Genomic DNA, 19,009 nt, shown 5'->3' on the forward strand with positions numbered 1-19,009 from the left:
CACAGAGGCTCTCTGAGCTTTGGCACAAACTGGTGAAAAGAAGGAGAAGCCAAGGCCCAAGAGGGAAGAAGCCCACTCTCCACCTCTCAGGGTCCCAAGAAAGGGCTCTCTCTTGTCCCTTGGAAGCAGGAAGGGCTCAGCCCAGGGTGACCAGGCCTGTCCTCCTTTCCCATGACCTGCCCTGCATTTCAACCTTCTGTCCAGGAGGAATTTCCAAAAGGGCCTCCATGCTGAGCAGGACTAAGAAGCATAGGTTTATATTTTGTTGTTCTTGCATGCTTTTAAGGTGTTTCTGACTTAAGGCGGCCCTAGTGTTGGACTAGGACTTGAGACCAGGGTTCGAATCCCCAGCTCAGCCATGTAAACCCCATTGGGTGACCTTGGGCAAGTCACACTCTCTCGGCCACAGAGGACGGCCATGGCAAAGCTCCTCTGAAGAAACTTGCCAAGAAAACCCCATGAGTTATGGCGAGCCTTATGGCCTTAGGGTTGCCATAGGTGGGAAACAGCTTGGAGGCACAAAACAACAACAAAAGTGACCCCATCATGGGGTCTTCTTGGCAAGCTTTGTTCAGAGGAGGTTTGCTCTTGCCTTCCGCTGAGGCTGAGAGAGTGTGACATGCCCAAAGGTCACCTAATGGGTTTCCTGGCCAACCTGGGAACCAAGCACTGGTCTCCAGAGTCATAGACCGGTACTCAAACCACTACACCATCCCTCTGGCTCTCAAAATTTATATTTATATGAGTGTTTTCTGTGGTCATATCCTCCATTTTTTCTGGGAGGTCCTCCATTTTGCGGTGCCTTGTCCTCCTTTACAGTGAGGACCATCTGGTCACCCTGGCTCAGCCGATCTCTCCTGACAAATTTAGAAAGGACAGAGAGCAAATAGTAGTATCCACCAAGGGTGACCTGCATCTGAGATGGAGGATTTTTGGCTACCTTGCACAGGGTGGCCAGATGTCCTCACCCAAAAGGAGGACAAGGCACTGCAAAATGTAGGAGGGCATTCAAGAAAAAGGGAGGACATGACCAAATCAAAAACATAACAACACTCATGTAAATGAAAACTCATGCTTCTTAGTCATGCTCAAAATTGAGGACAGAAGGATGACATGTAGGATATGTCCTGGTCACCCTGACCTTGCATGATGGAAAACTCTTGAGGAAAACTAGAACCTGGAACAGCAGGTGTGCTGCTCTAAGCTGTAGTTTTCCTCAAGAGTTTTCCTGCTCAAGTCAGTAGAACCATTTGAAGGCTGTGATTCTATGCAGAGTGAGGCAAAGGCACAATTCCCAGATCCCCACACCTGTTGCTCCAGTTCAAACACCAGGGGTATAATTAGAGTTTTACAGTGGGCTTTCCACATTTGCCAGGGCTAAAGTCACAGGACCCCACTTGAAAGTGGGAAAACTGCAAATAAAAAAGACCTTTTTTTCCCACCTAAGAGAACACTTGTTCAGGCATTTTAAGGTCCTCTAGTGCAACTTTTAAGAGCAACACTTGCCAGAAATTGACTCTAGAATTGCATCAGAGGACTTACAAATAGCAATAGCAGTTTCATTTATATGCCACACTAAGCTGTCCCTAAGTGGTTTACAAATGTAAGCTAATTGTCCCAAACAAGCTGGGTACTCGTTTTAGCGACCTGAGAAGGATGCAAGGCTGAGTCAACCCTGAGCCCCTGGTAGAGATTGAACTCACAATCTTGTGGTTTTGTGAGTGAGTGGCTGCAGTACTGGCATTCAACCACTGCGCCACCAGGGCTGCTTACAAATGCCAAGAGAAGTCTTCTTTCTAAGAATCTCTAGGTCCTCTAGTGTAATGTCTGGCCACAGAGTCACATTGGAGGACCTAAGGATTCCTAGAGATAATACTGTACATTCATCAAATCCATGAATAATCAAAGCAACAAAAGTGAAAGCTGCAAATGTGGAAGTAATTCAGGCTCTGCTAGGCACATATAATGTTGGACCTGGTTCTGACAAAGTCAGTACAATGGATTTACATGTAAATTATTTAGGAATGATGTTTGTTGTTGTGTGCCTTCAAATCATTTCCAATTTCTGGTGACCCTAAGGCAAACCTTCCATGAGGTTTTCTGGGGCTGAGAGAGTGTGACTTGTCCAAGGTCAGTTTCCATGGCTGAGCAGGAAATGAACCCTGATCTCCAGAGTTGTAGTCCAATGCTCAAACCAGTACACAAGTCATTTCTAAGGTGAACCAGTCACAGGGTTTTCTTGGCATGATTTGGTCAGAGGTGGTTTGCCTTTGAGGCTGAAAGAGGGTGACTTCCATGGCTGAGCAGGGACTTGAACCTTAGTCTCCAGAGTTGTAAATCCAACACTCAAATTACTACACCACCTGGCTCTTCATTCAGGAATACGGGCAGCAACTACTTGAATACCAGGACATGAGATCCCTTTTACAGTAAGGGGGAGATGGAGAGTGTTGTTGGCCTACAGCTCCCAGTAGCCCTAGGCAGCACAGGATGCTGGGAGATGATGGAAGTTGTTGTACATTCAGAAAACATTCAGAAAACCACATCTTCTCCATCCCTTGGTTAAGGGAAATGCACTCAAGCACTGGGCTGAACTTCTCTGGACTAAAATGGTCCTCTGTTTATATGACACATAACAGTGATTTGGTATGAACATACAGTGGACCCTTGTTTGGTTCCAAGATCCCCTGTGGATAACAAAATAACAAAATCCGTGTATGCTCAAGTCTCATTAAATATAATGACATAGCAAAATGGTGTCCCTTATAAAAAATGGAAAATCAAGGTTTGATATTTGAAATTTATACTTTTAACATTTTCAGACGGTGGATGCTTGGATCCGTGTATAAAAAATCCGTGTATAAGAAGGGCCGACTGTATTTATTATGGAAACCTTATTACAGTGAAAGCTCTTTGATTAACCTCTGCATTTGTTGATAAAGTCAATAGTTCACTAAATTTCTCTAGTAATTTCACCTCAGTCACTAGTTTCCCCCATTAATGCTAAAGTTTTAAAAAATGTTTCAGTGATCATTTGAATTTATCATGGTGGGTGCCTCAAACTCTATCACATTAGTAAAACAGGAAGGCCTGATGCCTCAGACTGCTAGAATTGGGGGGGGAAAAAGAATTATGTCTCTTTGTTGTTAGGCAGGCTAATCTGTGTGATTTCTTTGGAAAGTCAACTGAGAGTGGAGAGTGAGAACTTTCTGGATCCTATGTGACAGTAGAAGAGTTGTGGAAAGAAGAAAAAATAGAAAAGAAGAAAAAGTGAGGCTTTAAATGAAATGGGATGAGAAGGAGTGATTTGTTTCCTTAGTAGGAAATAAATAGTAGGAAACATTCCTTAGTAGGAAATACCTCTTTCAGAATATTGGCCCTTTTAGGCCTTAAAGAAAGTGTTCCCCTCCCACAGGTGTCTATGGAAAGAAACTTATTTTGAAACATGGGGGAGGGAGGTGCATTTTGACTTTTCAGTAACTTCTCTTATTCTCTTGATCGGGGAGTCAGAAAGGATTTGGTTATACAGACAACTGTTTTGCATATGGTTCTCAAACAATTTCTGATTAATTATCCAGCCTTGATTCAGTGACTGATTCATTTATTGTTGTACTTGTTGTGGATCACTGTCCTCTAACTGAAGTAAGTTACTTTTTATTAATCAAATAAGGCATTTGAAGAATAAGTAAAGTGGATGTGTTGGTGGATGCAGAAAGAAAAGAGAGATGCAAATGAGTGACAAACTCAATTTAACATGAATCAAGAGACCACAAGGGTCATTCAGTGCAACCCCCTGCCATGCAGCAATATGAGATCCTATTGCCTTGGGACAGCTTTTGCCAAACTGACAGTTCCCAGTTGTGTTGGATTCGCTCCATTCCCAGGCAACAACCATATTATGGGCTTTACAATTCATAGAATTCCAGGCAAGATTTAAAAGACAAAAAAAAAGTCCTCTTGAAAGAGCCAGTAACAAAATGTACTCTCCTAAAGTCAACAGTGAAAACCTCCATGTCATTTTCTGTAAATCCAACGGTCTGGTCCAATACCAACATTCAAGTCAATTATTTAACTAACAATAAGTGGATCACATAAATAATTTCCATTGATACTGTTTATGGTAGTAAATTATTGTTCCAATTTTAATGTTTTACATTATATATATTTTTTCAAATTAACATCCTGAGTTCAGGACATTGCTAGGCATAATCTGTATTTTTAACATCAAATAGTTAATCAAAGACATCTGAACAATTTTCCATAAATCCAATTGCATGGACAAAACAAATTGCAGGTCTGGGGCTAGCAATTGGATTTCGGCTACCTTATCTCTGCTTTAATTAAACTGAGATAAATTGAAGTGAATTACCAAGTTTAACTGAAGTTGACATATTTTTGTGAGACGCTGAGGGCATCCTCCTAACCACCAGTGTCAGGTAGATAAAGAATATTATTCTTAAACTCTTCATTTCTAAGTCATGTGATAAGGAGGTGGATAAAAGATGGGACCAGAGAATTTTTGAAGAATGTTAATAGTCATATCAGTTATCAGTCCTCATCAATTTTATGAAAACGGAGCCTGATTCTGGCACGATCAGTTATTCAGAAGTAAGTCCTGTTATGATCAATGGCAACTGCAGATAAGTATTACTACAAATAAGAATTCATTTCAGCAGCTATTACAGGGTTTATTCTGAAGCCAATTATTGAGATAACTTCTAACAATCTATCTTTTAGAGAATAATTTATTGGTTTGCACATAAATAAATACTTCTTTTTCCCACACTATGGTAACATTTCATGTTAACGTCCAACTATCAAAGATGTGTGGAGGTGTATGGTGTTTTCCCTCAAGAAAGCATTTGGAGCTCAGTCAGAAACATGCAACTGTATGCAGTTCAATAAATCATACCTTGTGTTACTTGCTTCCAGATTTTCCCACGTCTGCTTATTTTCCTGCAGAAGAGGCTCTGCACTGCCACCTAGTGCTATATTTTCCATGACATAATTTTCTTATTTGCAAGAAATCTAATTAGAAGTGAAAGCCTCCAACCATGTACTCCAGTGTATTGATCCCTACAACATTCCTGTGGAGTAAGTGATTTAAGAAGGAGGCCAGAATGTCCGGTTGTTTAAACTGAAAAATATGATATAACAGCACTGCTGTTGATAAACTGAACCACTACTTGATTAATCCCACTTCCTTATTTGGAGTCTTCCTTTAGCATAAAAATGTTAAGGGATCTTTATTTCAAACTACACAAACAAAGATGGCAGAGTTAGTATATCATTGTATATGCTTGTTTTGTTTTGAATTTTTTAAAATATTGAAACCCACAGTTGCACAGGGAAAAATTTCATTCTTGGATAGGCTTTTCCATGCTGTGTATATTTTGTATTAGAATACTGAAGACAAAATATTGATATTACATGAAGATGATATACTGCTCTAAAACAGCAAGAAACACACCCTCTCCAGGAATTTTGTTTGCCATTTTTCAGGTTATTAATATTATCATGCCACATTTCCCCCCAATTTGGGACTGAAAGCAGCTTTCAATTTAAAAGAACAATACAATTAAAGACTATGGAGTGAAAATTAAAAATACAAAATTGCAAAATTATGGAAAGGCTTATGCCAGTGTCTACTGGTGTATGTCAGTCTGTTCCCATCACCTAGCCTCCCTTTGTTTCTGATTATGGCTGTCACAAATCCAGAGCTGTGCCTGTAGGTTATACCAGGGGTTGGCAACCTCCGGCCCGCGGGCTGCATCTAGCCCGCGGAGGCGGCAGGACCGGCCCCAGGCCGGTCCTGCTGCCGCTGCCGCCACCACCTCCTCCTCCTGGGCCTCTGTGGGCTCCTCCCAGGGCCCAGGCAGCCCCAGGCCTCTCCTTCTGAGGCCCCCTCAGAGGCTGGGAAGGAGCCAGCGGAGCCGCCTGCGCGGGTGTCCTCCTCCTCCTCCTTCCCGGTCTCTGAGGGCCTCGAGGCCCCTCAGAAGCCGGGAAGGAGCCCTTGGTGTTCTCTGTGCAAAATCCCCTCTCAGCATCTTGTGCCTTTCTGGGTTGAGACAGTGTGCATGCTTTCTTCCTTTTTTTAATTGCTTTGTAGTAGTTTCCATGCTTGGAACTATTATTATTATTATTATTATTATTACTACTACTACTACTACTACTCCGGGGCGGAGCATGCAGCCCCGCCCCTGGAGGGTGGAAGCTCCACCCCCAGCACACAGCCCCGCCCCCAGAGGGTGGAAGCTCCACCCCCCAGCTTCGGCCCCCCAGTTGTCTGAGGGACAGCAACCTGGCCCCCGGCTCAAAAAAGTTGCCTACCCAAGTTATACTTTCTCCAGTACAGTGTGCTAGAAAGCAAATTGCAAGGCCTTACATACTGTGGATCTTGCAGTTTCTGGTGTGTGTCAGTCAGTTTGTGTCCCAATTGACTTTCATAGGCACTTGTTATATTTCTGTCCCTTTTATAGTCTAACATGTATATCTTGGACTGCATCTACACTATTGAATTAATGCCTTTTGACACCGCTTTAAGTGTCATGGTTCCATCTATAGTATCCTGGGATTTGTAGTTTGCAGTGGCACCAGGGCTCTATGACAGAAAGCTCACCGAACTACAAATCCCATGACTCCATAGCATTGAGCCATGACAGTTAAAGGGGTGTCAAACTGCATTAATTCTGCAGTGCAGACGTAGTCTCAGTTCTGTTGGTCCACTTATTCTTTGCAAAGTATTGTGGAGTTCTAAGTAATGTAATAAAATGAAACATGGGAGGGGGGGTCTTAGAGGGGAAGGTATTGATCAGTGTACGGATCATTAATTCAAACTGTACAAAAGTAACAAAGTTAACTTGTGGCAACTTGTGGTCCAAGCAGGAAAGCACCTCACCCTGAAATGGTGGGAAGAAGCCCTTACCTTTGTTTGGGACACAATATGCCAAGCATTTCTCCCATGCCACTCTCCTTTTTCTCTCTCCATTCTACAGATGTTTTGCAGTGGACAAACATAGGTGACTTGTGAGGACTCCCGACCACCACCATCACCATCACAAGGATAACTCACCTCTCCTGTTCAGTCTATGAACTGCCATTGATTGTGAGATTCCAGATATGTTTGCATTAATAAAAAAACATAATCAGTGCAGTGAGCATCAGTGCAGCTTACTTTTATTGATCTCTCAGTGCTAGAATGATTCATTTGTAATCATGGTGGGAGGATGCACTTCCACATTTTATAAATGACTGTTCACCTCTGCACGATACACAAAATGACATTCTGCAGCTAAATCTTGTCCAGAAATCACATCCTCTACTTTGAATAATGCAGAAAGAAATCAAACCTCAGAGGTTATCCTTTGCAAAATTTGCTGGGACATGTACTTTACAAAACAGCACAAATAATGCTTGGTTGTGTTTGTGTTACTGAGTTAGATTTTGTGAATAAAGCCGTAGATCAAAAGAAACATCTGTTGAAAGTTAAGTGTTAAAAACTTTATACACACTGAAATTTCTGTATGGACTTAATATAATAAATTAAGAAATTGATTTGCTTCTTTAATGTTATTTTAGCAGGTTTAGCAAGCACCTAGGCAGAGTTCCTAAATACACTTTCTCAGAAGTGAATGCCATTTACATAAAGGAGAGTTTAATATAAATGGGTTAAGGTTAAGGATTGGCGTGCTTAGAAAAGCACTAATAAAAAGATCCCAGCAAAATTATAAGGCTTTACATATTATCACGGCCCTGAGTCTGAGCAGGGCTATTGAGGATAGGTAGTCTGGGAAATGTCTCATTCATAGGGTTGCCATACTTGAACTTGAAGGCAGTTAATACATACACAGCAGCAGCAAAATTACTACCATTTCATTTGCCAGAACAAGGTCGTGTATCAAGTTGCCAACCTGCCAGCAAAACCGACATCAATGAAGGAATGGCTATTTTCTTTCCCCCCATATACAGTGCCCTGCATACACTTGAAATCTCCAACCCAGAGAATTGGGGACCCTTCAGAGTATATTTGATGTGTATATGGGGAGAAGGAAGGTTGCAGGAGAGGAAAATGAGGGGAAGTCTCATTGCATAAGTAGAGGTGTGTTCCTATGATGTTGATTGGGATCTTTGGTTTGTTTCCCACTAAAAATGAAATTCTATGCATGATTACCTGGGGGCCCCAGTGAACCCAGTGGGCCTCTTAAAAAAACAAACCCACAAAGTTTGGGCTGTATGACAAATAAGAAATATTTGTTCTTTACATTATTCATTTTAAGCACTTTTCTAAACAACAGATTTTTCTTGTACATTCATTGTATATACTTTAATGTAATGCCACTTAGACAAATACAGTAATTTCTTATTGTACTTGGATCAGTGCATGTAATGTTGAAAAATAGATGTGCTTCAGCTAGTGGTGCACATTGATCCTAAATGTGTATATGGGTGTGTGTATGTGCCTTCAAGTTGCCTGTCACCTTATTGTGACTCCACAAACTTCATAGGATTTTCTTAGGCAAAATGTCCTCAGAGGTGGTTTACTAGTTCCTTCCTCTGAAATATAGCCTACAGCACCTGTCATTCATTGGTGGTCCCATCCAAGAACAAATCAGGGCTGACCCTGCCTAGCTTCCAAGATAGTTTACTCAGAGGTAAATCTCAGTGGTTTTACCAAGTCTGATTTCCAAATGAAATGACTGATCTGTAACATTAACATTGCCCAGGAAAGTAACTTGTTCCACCTCCTCAACAGGTTGACTTAGGTCTGTTACAGACAGCCAAAATAAAGCTGCTTCGAGTCACAGTGGAGGTATGGTGTTTCAATGATGCATGCGTCCTAAGAGTCCAGAAGCCACACCAAAGCCACACTCCAGTCCTTAGGGCTGGAGCGTGGCTTTGGTGCAACAAGTGAAGATTTACATGCTTCTGGCAGAAAATCATATGTTAATGCTTTTATAGGTTGCCTTTACTAAATGAAATGATACTAAATGAAATGATACTAAATGAAATGTATAAAAGTAAAATAAAGTGATACTGTTTCATGCCAGTTAGAAACTTTCTACTCCATAATGGGCTCTCCAAAATGATTTATTTATTGTTATCATCCTCCTTCTCATAAAGAGACCACAGTTTATATTACAGCATACAAACACTATCAAAATCATAACAGTAATGTATAATAAAATACAATAAAACCAGCAGGACAGAAGAACAACAATTAAGCAAATGTAGCACTTTCCTTCCCCAAAGACTCCCCCCTTCTTCATTTGGTGAAAGAAATGTGTTTCTATTTGGTGTCTAAATGCAACAATGAAATAGACAACAATGGCTCTCCACCAAGAGGGAGTTACAAAGCTGAGATGCCATCACCAAGAAGACCGTGCCATGTATGTGTGCTGTAGACTCAGAGTCATGTTCACTGAGATACCACAACAGAGCAATGTAATGAAACCTAGAATTAACCCCTCTGAGCAGATTATGGAATACTTTTGAGAAGCTATTCTGGTCCCGAAATGATGAGAGGTGGTAGGTGAGAACTGAAGACTCCTCTCATATTATGTAACTCCTCCATCAAGAGGAACATGACCCCGCCCAGACCCTGGTTTTTGGGTCTTGGAATAACACACCCACAGAGTTTATATTTCATCTTAGTTCAATTTCAGTTTGATAAGGCCTAGTCCAGCCCATCAATGTTTCCAGGCAATTAATTGCACAGTCTCTCCTAGGTCAGATGCAATGGGATATAAAGAGGACACCTATGCTTAGAAGTTAGGGACAAGGTAGAGGCTTGTAGACCAAATGCGGAGGAACTACCTTTAAATGGGGGTGATGGGAGAGGTCTTCCCAAGTTACAAGAAAAGGTTAAACCCTGGAACCCATCTCAGAAATACTAGAAAACAACAACAAACTTGGACTAATGAGCTACTAGGTCACTGGTGTAGCTATGTATACATGTATCTTTTATTTACTACATTATGGTTCATACATAGCTACACCAGATACTCAGTAGCCCTTTAACCCAAGTTTATTGTTGTTTTCTAGTATTTTTGAGGTGGGTTCTGAGGTTTAGCCCTTTCTTGTAACTTTGTTGTTATTTTCTAGTGTGTGTGTGTGTGAGAGAGAGAGAGTCCTGTGCCCACATCTATGAATTGCATAGCACAGATGCATGGAGCTAAGTAAAAGTATCCCAATGTTACCTTTTGGTAGCCATTCTTATCTGTGTAGACTATTACTGAGTAAGAAGTGTCAGTGGTCAAATGTGATACAGTACAAGGCCTCTTCCTATGTTACTTCCCTAATTAAATGGCTGTATGATATATTTCAGAGGAAGGAACTGACAGAATACCATTTTAAAGCAACCCTATGAAAACCCTGTGAAATTCATGGGGTTGCCACAAGTCGACAAGTGACATGACGGCACAGATACACACTCAACAGGATCAGAGTTTATGCCATCGATGTAGCATTGCAGAAGTAATTACATAGCTTTACAATCTAACCAAAAGGTTAAATTATCAAATAAATAAATGATACACTGATATTGAAAACTACACTCATGTCCCCAGGCCTTACTCTTATAATCAGTTCAATTATTTCCAGTATTGAAATGCTGATTGAACCATTAAAAACATTATTTTAAGCAATATCTCAGTAAAAACCTTATTTACCAGAACTGCCTGATAGAGATTTTGTTTGTTAACTACAGTAGATCTATGACATATTAATACTACGGTATACTAACTGGAAGGGTCCATTTTTTAAAAAGCAAGTCAGAATTGAATTTGATTGCCCAGTTGAACAGTAGCATGGAAACCTTTACATTACATACTGTACAACCCACCCTGTGCATGTTTGTTTTGTATGTTGTACTAAATCCAATGGAACTTGCAGCTGAGCAAGTCTACATAGGACTGTCAGTGTGCAGCCTGATCTTTTGTATGTTAGTCTTACAGAACTCAGTGAGACTTACTCTTAGGGAATTGTAGTTAAGAAGACACCTGCACCATCGCAGGTCCATACAAACCACACATTGATTTGCTATTGAAAAGCAAGAGAGACTGCATTCATTCTATAAGAATGTTTCACATATGAACTATGTCATCCACCTGTAGTAACTTTCGCATTCTTGTTTTATATTTACAGCCTGAATATTTATTCTAATGCATTTAGTTCAACATGGACATCACTACAACACCATTTTAGCATATTGTATCCTTCAACTGATAAGAGACATCAGGCAATAGGCATATTTGTGATTATATGGGATTCATTTGCACTGCAGAAATAATGCAGTTTGATAACACTTCAATGCTGTGGAACTCTGAGATCTGTAGTTTGATGTGGTACCAGAGCCCTCTGATTTTAAAAAGGCTAAATATATCATAAAACTACATATTCCAGAATTCCATTCTACTGAGCCATGGAAGTTAAAGTGGCATCAAACTGTATTATTTCTGCAGTGCAAATGCAGCCATGGTTTCAGGAGAGAGCTTTAGCTTGCTGGCATGTACTGCAATGCCTAGGAGTGGGTTGAAAGGCCAAAACACAAAACCAACAACACTAGGATATGATCAATCCATGTATGCATACACATACACCTCTACGAACACATCCGTCCCTTAGAAGACTGAGAATAGGAGGTGGTGTAGCTGTGGTTCCCCTCCTGCCTGTCTGGTAGTCTTCCCCATCCCAACCTGGAAACAGCAGAAATTGAAACGTCTACCAGCAAATCATGTGCCCTAACTGCTAAACTATTGTCCAAATCACATTGCACAAATAATTCAGTTTGAGACTACTTTAACTGCTCAGGCTTAGTGCTAGGGAATCCTGGGAACTGTAGTTTATTGTTCTCCCTGATTTTGTTAAGAGGTGACCAGAGCTCTCTGTCAGAGAAGGCTAAATGCCTCACAAAATTACAGTTCCCAGAATTCCCTAGCATTGAGCCAGGGCAGTTAATGCAGTCTCAAACTAGATTATTTCTGCAGTGTGTTTCCCTCGAAGTATGTGTTCCTGTTCTCCCTGATTTTGTTAAGAAGGAGCTTGTGCTAAAGCAAATTGTACCTTTATGCGAATGTCTGAATGAAGTATACATTCCAACTCTCTTTGAAATGACATTAGATGCACTTGTTATTTGTGATTCTACTGTTTTACTTGTGGGGTCTATTTTGAATTGTCTGCACTGTTTAGAGGAAAGTACCACCATTGAAGATTGACAGTTGATTGAGACCATTTTTGGAGCTGACCATGTCAATAACAACAGGATAACATTTTTTGAGAGCTGTTCCCTTTCTAAAAGACAGTTGTGTTGTATGATACCTTTATGTGGGGTCACTAATTTTGAAGACTAGAGAGTATTTGGGAGATACTTCTAGACCAATGGTACTCAGACTTTTTATCCTGGGACCCCCTTTTACATCTACATCCCGACACATGACATTGTGTGTGTCTGTGTATTATTTATTTAGTGTGCATATTTTCATTCACATATTCATGTCTATTAGTATTTTAACATTTTATAAGGCAATAACATTTAAATTAGAAGTATGGTTTAAGTAAATTCAGTATTTATCTCAACTTGTGTAGATTTTATACATAAATAAGTTTGGGAAGAGGAAGAGGAAGACAAGGAGGGAGGCGGAATCAGGGCCTCCAAGTCTTGTGACCCTCACCACCAGCTCTTGTGCCCCCCTGGGAGTCCTCTCAATAGCTCAAATGTGTTAAAATTTCACTGTTTGATATTTTTCTACATACTTTTAGATTAAAGCAAGTGATTTATGATCTATTGTGAGTGACCTGTTCTTGTTTAATTCCGTCTCTGACTTGACAGAAATTGTGACATGCTGGGTGCTATAATACCTCAAAATGCCCTTAATGGTGTCAGATTTGTTTTAGGGGAGGGTAGGATTGGGGATATGGGAGTGTATGTAAAAAATTCTTAACCTGTAAAGCCACCTCAATTGTCATTTACAGAGTGTATTGCACCATGGAAGCCTGGTGAAGAAACAACCAAGGGAACCAGTGGAGTGTAATGGTTTGAGTTTTGGATTAGGACTCTGGAGACCAGGCCTTGATTCCCTGCTCAGCCATTAAACCCACTGGGTGACTATGGGCAAGTCACACTCTCTCAGCCTGAGATGATGGCAATGGCAACCCCCTCTGAAGAAACTTGCCAAGAAAACCCCATGATAGGGTTGCCATAAGTCAGAAACGACTTGAAGGCACACAACAACAGCAACAAAAGGTGACTTCCAGCAGAAAACAAGCAAAACTTTTCTCCTTTCCTCTTTCCATACAAGGGGTAGAAAGTGTTAACTTGTGTGACTCTGTGTGTGAGAGTGGTAGAGAAAGAAAGAGAACTCTGTGAAAAAGTAAGAAAGCCAGCCTGGCCTAATGGTTTGAGTGTTGGACTAGGACTCTGGAGACCAGGGTTCGAATCCCTGCTGGGCCATAAAAACCCACCAAGTGACCTTGGGCAAGTCACTCTCTCAGCCTCAGAGAAGGGCAAACTCCTTCGGAACAAACCTTACCACAGAAACAAAGAATATATTTAGTCTGTGGTAGAACCGGGTGCTGAGGGACTGTTTAGGGCAATGTGCTTAGGGGAAGAAAAGCAAAACTAAGGTGAAACTTAATTCCAGGATGAGTCCCCTATTTCAGCCTTCAGTCAGTCCAGGAGGAATTCCAAAATGCCTTCCTTTTTCAGCATGACTGAAAATGCCAGAGAGCCAGCGTAGTTTGTAATGGTTTGAGTGTTGGACTGTGACTCTCTGAACTTTCAGGGCTGAGGTGGCCTCAGCATGAGGAAGCAAGTACCAAAAGGAGTGAATTTAAGATACAGTAATTTAGATTTAGTTTGGTTCTTCCAGTGACACACACGAAAAGTGACTTTGCCTTTCCTGAGGAAGTCAGACTTTTCCTGTGTTCTCCTCTTCCCCAGTGAAGTATAGTGTCTAGACTGAGGGAAATAATAGTGCCACTCTATTCTGCTTTGGTCAGGCCTCACTTGCGATAGTGTGTCCAGTTCTGGGCACCACAATTCAAAAAGGATGTGGAGAAACTGGAGCGTGTCCAAAGGAGGGTGACCAAAATAGTGAAGGGTCTGGAAACCATGGCCTATGAGGGAGCTGGGCATGTTTAGCCTGGTTAAGACGCCTCTTAACCATCTCTTTTCCAGGCTAAACATGCCCAGCTCCCTCATAGGACATGGTTTCCAGACCCTTCACCATATGACATCCCTGTTTAAGTGGTCAAAAATAGGAGGAAAAGGTAGGAGGAAAAAACTGAGGTATACTATATATCACTAAGTACGATCTTAATTAATAAAGGAATGCTACAAAATTTCTCTCTCCCCCCAATCTCTCTCTCTCTATATATAAAAATTGAACGATTCTAAATAAACATGAAATGATGATGAAACTGATAAAGAGAGTAACAAATGTAAATAAAATGTTCAACCAAAAGACACCTTGCAAGGCTATAAGGTGCTGAGGTGACCAATTCTTCTGTTTACTCCAGTGACTTCATGACAGTCAATATAGGGTGTATATCCCAGTAATTTTAATTCATTAAGAAGCCTAGCCATGCTGGCAGTGTCCCAGAGAACCCTGTTTAAGTATCTGAAGGGGTGGCATACTGAAGAGGGAGCAAGCTTGTTTTCTGCTGCTCCAGAGACTAGGACTTGGGCAATGGTCGCAAACTGCTGGAAAAGAGATTCCACCTCAACATTAGGAGGAACTCCCTGACAGTAAAAGAGCTGTTGGACTGTGGAACAGGCTTCCTCAAAGAGTGGTGGAGCCTCCTTCTTTGGAGGTTTTTAAGCAGAGGCTGAATGGTCATCATCATCATCATCATTTGTTGGGGTTGCTTTGTGTATTTCTGCATAGCAGGGGGTTGGACTGGATGACCCTTGGGGTCCCCTTTCAACTCTATTCCCTCACATAACGGGGTAAGGGCCTCATGTCTTTCTCTTTCCTCCCTCTTCCTGCTTTCCCAGCCCCGTAGTGGACTTTTACTAATATGCAGGCGCTGCCTATCCTCCAAATGCACCCAGAACATATTAGAATCATAGAATCATAGAGTTGGAAGAGACCCCAAGGGCCATCCAGTCCAACCCCATTCTGCCATGCAGGAACTCTTCATCAAAGCATCCCCTGTGACAGATGGCCATCCAGCCTCTGTTTAAAGACCTCCAAGGAAGGAGACTTCACTATACTCCGAGGAAAGAGTGTGTTCCACTGTCCAACAGCCCTTACAGTCAGGAACTTCCTCCTAATGTTGAGGTGGAATCTCTTTTCCTGGACCTTGCATCGATTAGTAAAGTATAAGCGGGAGAAATGCAAACGGCGCGCAATAGCAAGGGAAGGCAAGGCAAGGCAAGCAATCTCAGCTGCACTTTCTTCTTCTGGCTCCTGTCTTTCTTTCTTTCTGTGTGTGTGTGTGTGTGCAAACCCAACTTTGTGTCAATTGGAATGAGGTCAGCTTTGGAGCTTCTCATTGCACGCGGTGATTATTATTACCTCGGCTTCCAAGCCAATGGGAGCCGGAGGGGTGTGGTTTGGCACGGGGCAGCGTTGGATACAGGCGCCCATTGGCCGGGGCCCTCCGGGTGGCAGGATAAAGATGCGCCGAGGCGGGTTTTTGGGGGGTCTGCTGCTGCTCGGAGCTGGCAGCGCGAGAGGGAAGCCACGAGGGGGCAGGGTCTGGGAGGTGTGTTTGTAAGAAGTGAGGAGAAAGAGAGAAGGAAGGAAGGCAAGAAGGAAGGAAGGAAGAGGCAGCCGGGCCCATTCCTTCGCCCCCTCCCCGCTTTGTACATGTCTCTTTCCTCTCTTTGGGGCTCCTCCGCAATCCCGACTCAATGCAGTTTTTGCCCCACTCCCCGCTTTTCCAGCCGGGAAGGCGCTCCCTTCTCTCGCATGGCGGGCATGTTTTGCCCCCCGTTTAATCCCGCGCCGACGCCGACACCGAACCGCCAACGAACAACAAACTCCGCCTCACTTTTCCCCCAAGTCCTGGACTGAGGAAGAACCTCTATCTATACATATATGTATATATGACTTTTGTTTCGTTTGCCCCCTCCTCTTTGGCGCTTGTTTCTTGGAGGGCGTTTGGTTGTTGCTTTTGTTGCACCTCTATATCTGAACTCCTTTTTTGAGTAACTCTCCGAACTCTCTTTTAAGGGCAGCCCTGAACTCCCCGGTTGTTGCTGTTGTTGGGGGTTAGTAGCAGGGTCGACATTTGGACTCCTTTTGGAGAGTTTTTACATTATTCTTATTCTTATTTGGCGGTGCCCTTGAAAGCGCTGAGAGAGAGACTTGGGGGAGAGAGGAGTGGGCGTGCTGCCGGGGCAGAGAAGAAGAGCCCGCTGCTTCTAGCAGACGGAGAGCAAGCAAGCAAGGAAGGAAGGGGGCAAAGGAAGGGAAGGAGGAGAAAGCGACTTGAGGAGGGGAGAGTAAAAGCCTGACCCGAAAGGGAACGGCGTGGAGCTACTACAACTCCTCCTCCTCCGACTTGGAGCGTGCCTTAAGTTTACGGAGGGCCGGGACGGAGCCTCGGGGGAAGTTGGCTCTGGGCTGCCAAGCTGGGTCCGGCGTGAGCCCCCTCGCCCCCGTCCCTCCTCCTCCTCCTCCGCCGAGATGGTTCAGCAGACGAGCAACGCGGAGAACAACGCGGAGGCGCTGCTGGCCGGCGAGAGCTCGGACTCCGGGGCCAGCCTGGAGCTGGGCATCGCCTGCTCGCCCACGCCGGGCTCGACGGCTTCGACGGGGGGCAAGGCGGACGACCCGAGCTGGTGCAAGACCCCCAGCGGCCACATCAAGCGCCCCATGAACGCCTTCATGGTCTGGTCGCAGATCGAGCGGCGCAAGATCATGGAGCAGTCGCCCGACATGCACAACGCCGAGATCTCCAAGCGCCTGGGCAAGCGCTGGAAGCTGCTCAAGGACGGCGACAAGATCCCCTTCATCCGGGAGGCGGAGCGGCTGCGCCTCAAGCACATGGCCGACTACCCGGACTACAAGTACCGGCCCAGGAAGAAGGTCAAGTCCGGCGGCGGCGGCGGCGGAGGGGGCAGCACCGGCCTCAACAACAGCAGCAGCAGCCCTAACGCCTCCTCCAAGGCTGGAGAGAAGAGCAGCGGAGGGACTTCATCCCCGAGCAACTCTTCCAAACTCAGCCAGAAAAAGGGGAGCGGGGCCAAAGCGTCGCCCAAGTTGAGCCCAGGAGGCAAAGGCTCCCCCGCTCCTCCTCCCCAGCCGCCTTTCCCTTCCTCGGAGTCGCAGGCGCCCCCTCTGCTGCCCCCGGAGCACCACTCACTGTACCGGCCCCCCGACAAAGCGCTGCTCCCGGAGAAGAAGGCCAAGCGGGCCGCCGGGGTCTTCGCCTCGGTGCCCTCCAGCCCCACCTTGAGCACCTCCACGGACACCAGCGACGACCCCATGAGCCTCTACGAGGAAGGCCAGGGCCAGCACCGGGAGGGCGGGCTGGGGGTCGGGGTCGGCCTGGGCGGCATACGGGACCCCGCGGCTTCCCCTCCTCCTGCTTTGGGGGGCTGCTCCCCCTCGGACCACGGCAGCTACACCAGCCTCCGGGCCCCTTCCTCGCCGGCCCCTTCCACCTCCCGCTCTTCCTCCTCCTCCTCCTCGGTCTCTTCCTCCTCCTCGGACGACGACGAGCTGGAGGACGACCTGTTGGACCTCCACCCGAGCCCCGGTTTCGAGGGCAGCATGGCCTTTGGGCCCGGCCTGAGCTCCTCCTCGGTGCTCGACAGGGACCTGGATTTGAATCTGGAGCCGGGCTCCGGCTCCCACTTCGAGTTCCCGGACTATTGCACCCCGGAGGTAAGTGAGATGATCTCGGGGGACTGGCTCGAGTCCAGCATTTCCAACCTGGTCTTCACCTACTGAGGAAGAGGAGGAAGAGGAGAAGAAGAAATGGGAGGGAGGGGGACCAGAGACAAGCAACTTGGCCCAAGCCCCCTCCCCGAAAGCGCTACAACAGACTGGAGACGGTGGTTGGGGGGTGTGTGTTTGTTTGTGTCCCTCTTTCCCTCTTTCCCCCTACATTTTTCTTTTGAAAACTGACTTGGGGGGGGCGTGTGGGTGCCTCTTCTGTGTGTCTGTCTTTTTTAACGACAAAAAGGGATCAACGGAGCTGCTTCATGTTTTTTTGGGGGGGGGCAGTCTGTGTGTATTTTTTCGGAGCAGCAGCATCTCCCCAGCAGCAGCCCCTCTTCTTGTCTAGCCAAAACGGAGCCTCTCTCGCCGCGCTCCTCCATCGCCTTCTCCTCCTCCCACGTTTCTTTCTTTTTTAAACCTTCCTGCAACACACACCTTTTCCAGCCTTCCAGCAGCCGAAAGAATGAAATCCCCCACGTTTCCAGAGAGAGACTGACTGCTGGCAGAGAGAGAAGGAATTCAAGCGGATTAAAGAAGAACTGCAACTCCTCCCGGTCGGTGGGGCGGGTGGGGGGTTCAAATCACGCACATCTTGGCCAGGTGGGTTTCGAGGGAGAAGGGATCGGGTTTCTGTACATTTGAGGGGAGGGGAGGGTTTTTTTCCGGGGGTGAGACAAATTTGCAAGAGGAGAGGGGAGGGAGTTCTAGTTTCCTTTTGGAGGAGGGTCTCTTGTACTTCTAGAGAGTCAAGAGAGAGGGGGGTGGGCTGGGAAACTGTAGCCGAAAAGAGAGGCGTTTTTGCTTTTAAAAAGATGAACTGGAAGCTCAGCTAAAAGGAGATCATAATAAAAACGGAAGATTTGCACGTCTGAAAAGGTGACAGCGAGTGTTCTTAAAAAGTCGCCTTTCCTATCATATACGGAGAAAAAGCCAGTTAATGTGTGGCATTTCAACAACAGCAAGGGACTTTTCATTATTAAGAAGGAAATAAAGATGGAGAGAGATCTAGAACAGAGCAAGGATGTGTCCACACTGGAGAAATAACCCAGTTTGGCATCACTTTAAATGTGACTTGGCTCTCTGCTATGGAATTCTGGGAGTTGGAGTTTGTTGTGGGG

At 44.6% G+C, this 19,009-nt stretch overlaps 1 protein-coding gene and 1 long non-coding RNA gene across 2 annotated transcripts in view; both read left to right on the forward strand.

Moving 5' to 3' along the window:
* LOC121929765 overlaps positions 1-7,153 on the forward strand; it is a 99,177-nt gene extending 92,024 nt beyond the window's left edge. The window contains exon 3 of the long non-coding RNA XR_006103735.1: positions 6,996-7,153. This is a non-coding gene — a long non-coding RNA (uncharacterized LOC121929765). The remainder of the gene's footprint in view (positions 1-6,995) is intronic.
* Positions 7,154-15,714: 8,561 nt separating this feature from the next.
* Positions 15,715-18,038, forward strand: SOX4 (SRY-box transcription factor 4). The gene has a single exon (XM_042466139.1). The coding sequence runs from the start codon at positions 16,632-16,634 to the stop codon at positions 17,898-17,900; it is 1,269 nt and encodes a 422-aa protein (XP_042322073.1). The 5' UTR covers positions 15,715-16,631; the 3' UTR covers positions 17,901-18,038.
* Positions 18,039-19,009: the final 971 nt, after the last annotated feature.

This window comes from Sceloporus undulatus, chromosome 4 (assembly GCF_019175285.1).
Source record: "Sceloporus undulatus isolate JIND9_A2432 ecotype Alabama chromosome 4, SceUnd_v1.1, whole genome shotgun sequence".
Taxonomy (NCBI): Eukaryota; Metazoa; Chordata; class Lepidosauria; order Squamata; family Phrynosomatidae; genus Sceloporus; species Sceloporus undulatus.

Coding starts and splice junctions, on each gene's coding strand:
- SOX4 (XM_042466139.1), top strand. CDS start 16,632: ATGGTTCAGCAGACGAGCAACGCGGAGAACAACGCGGAGGCGCTGCTG.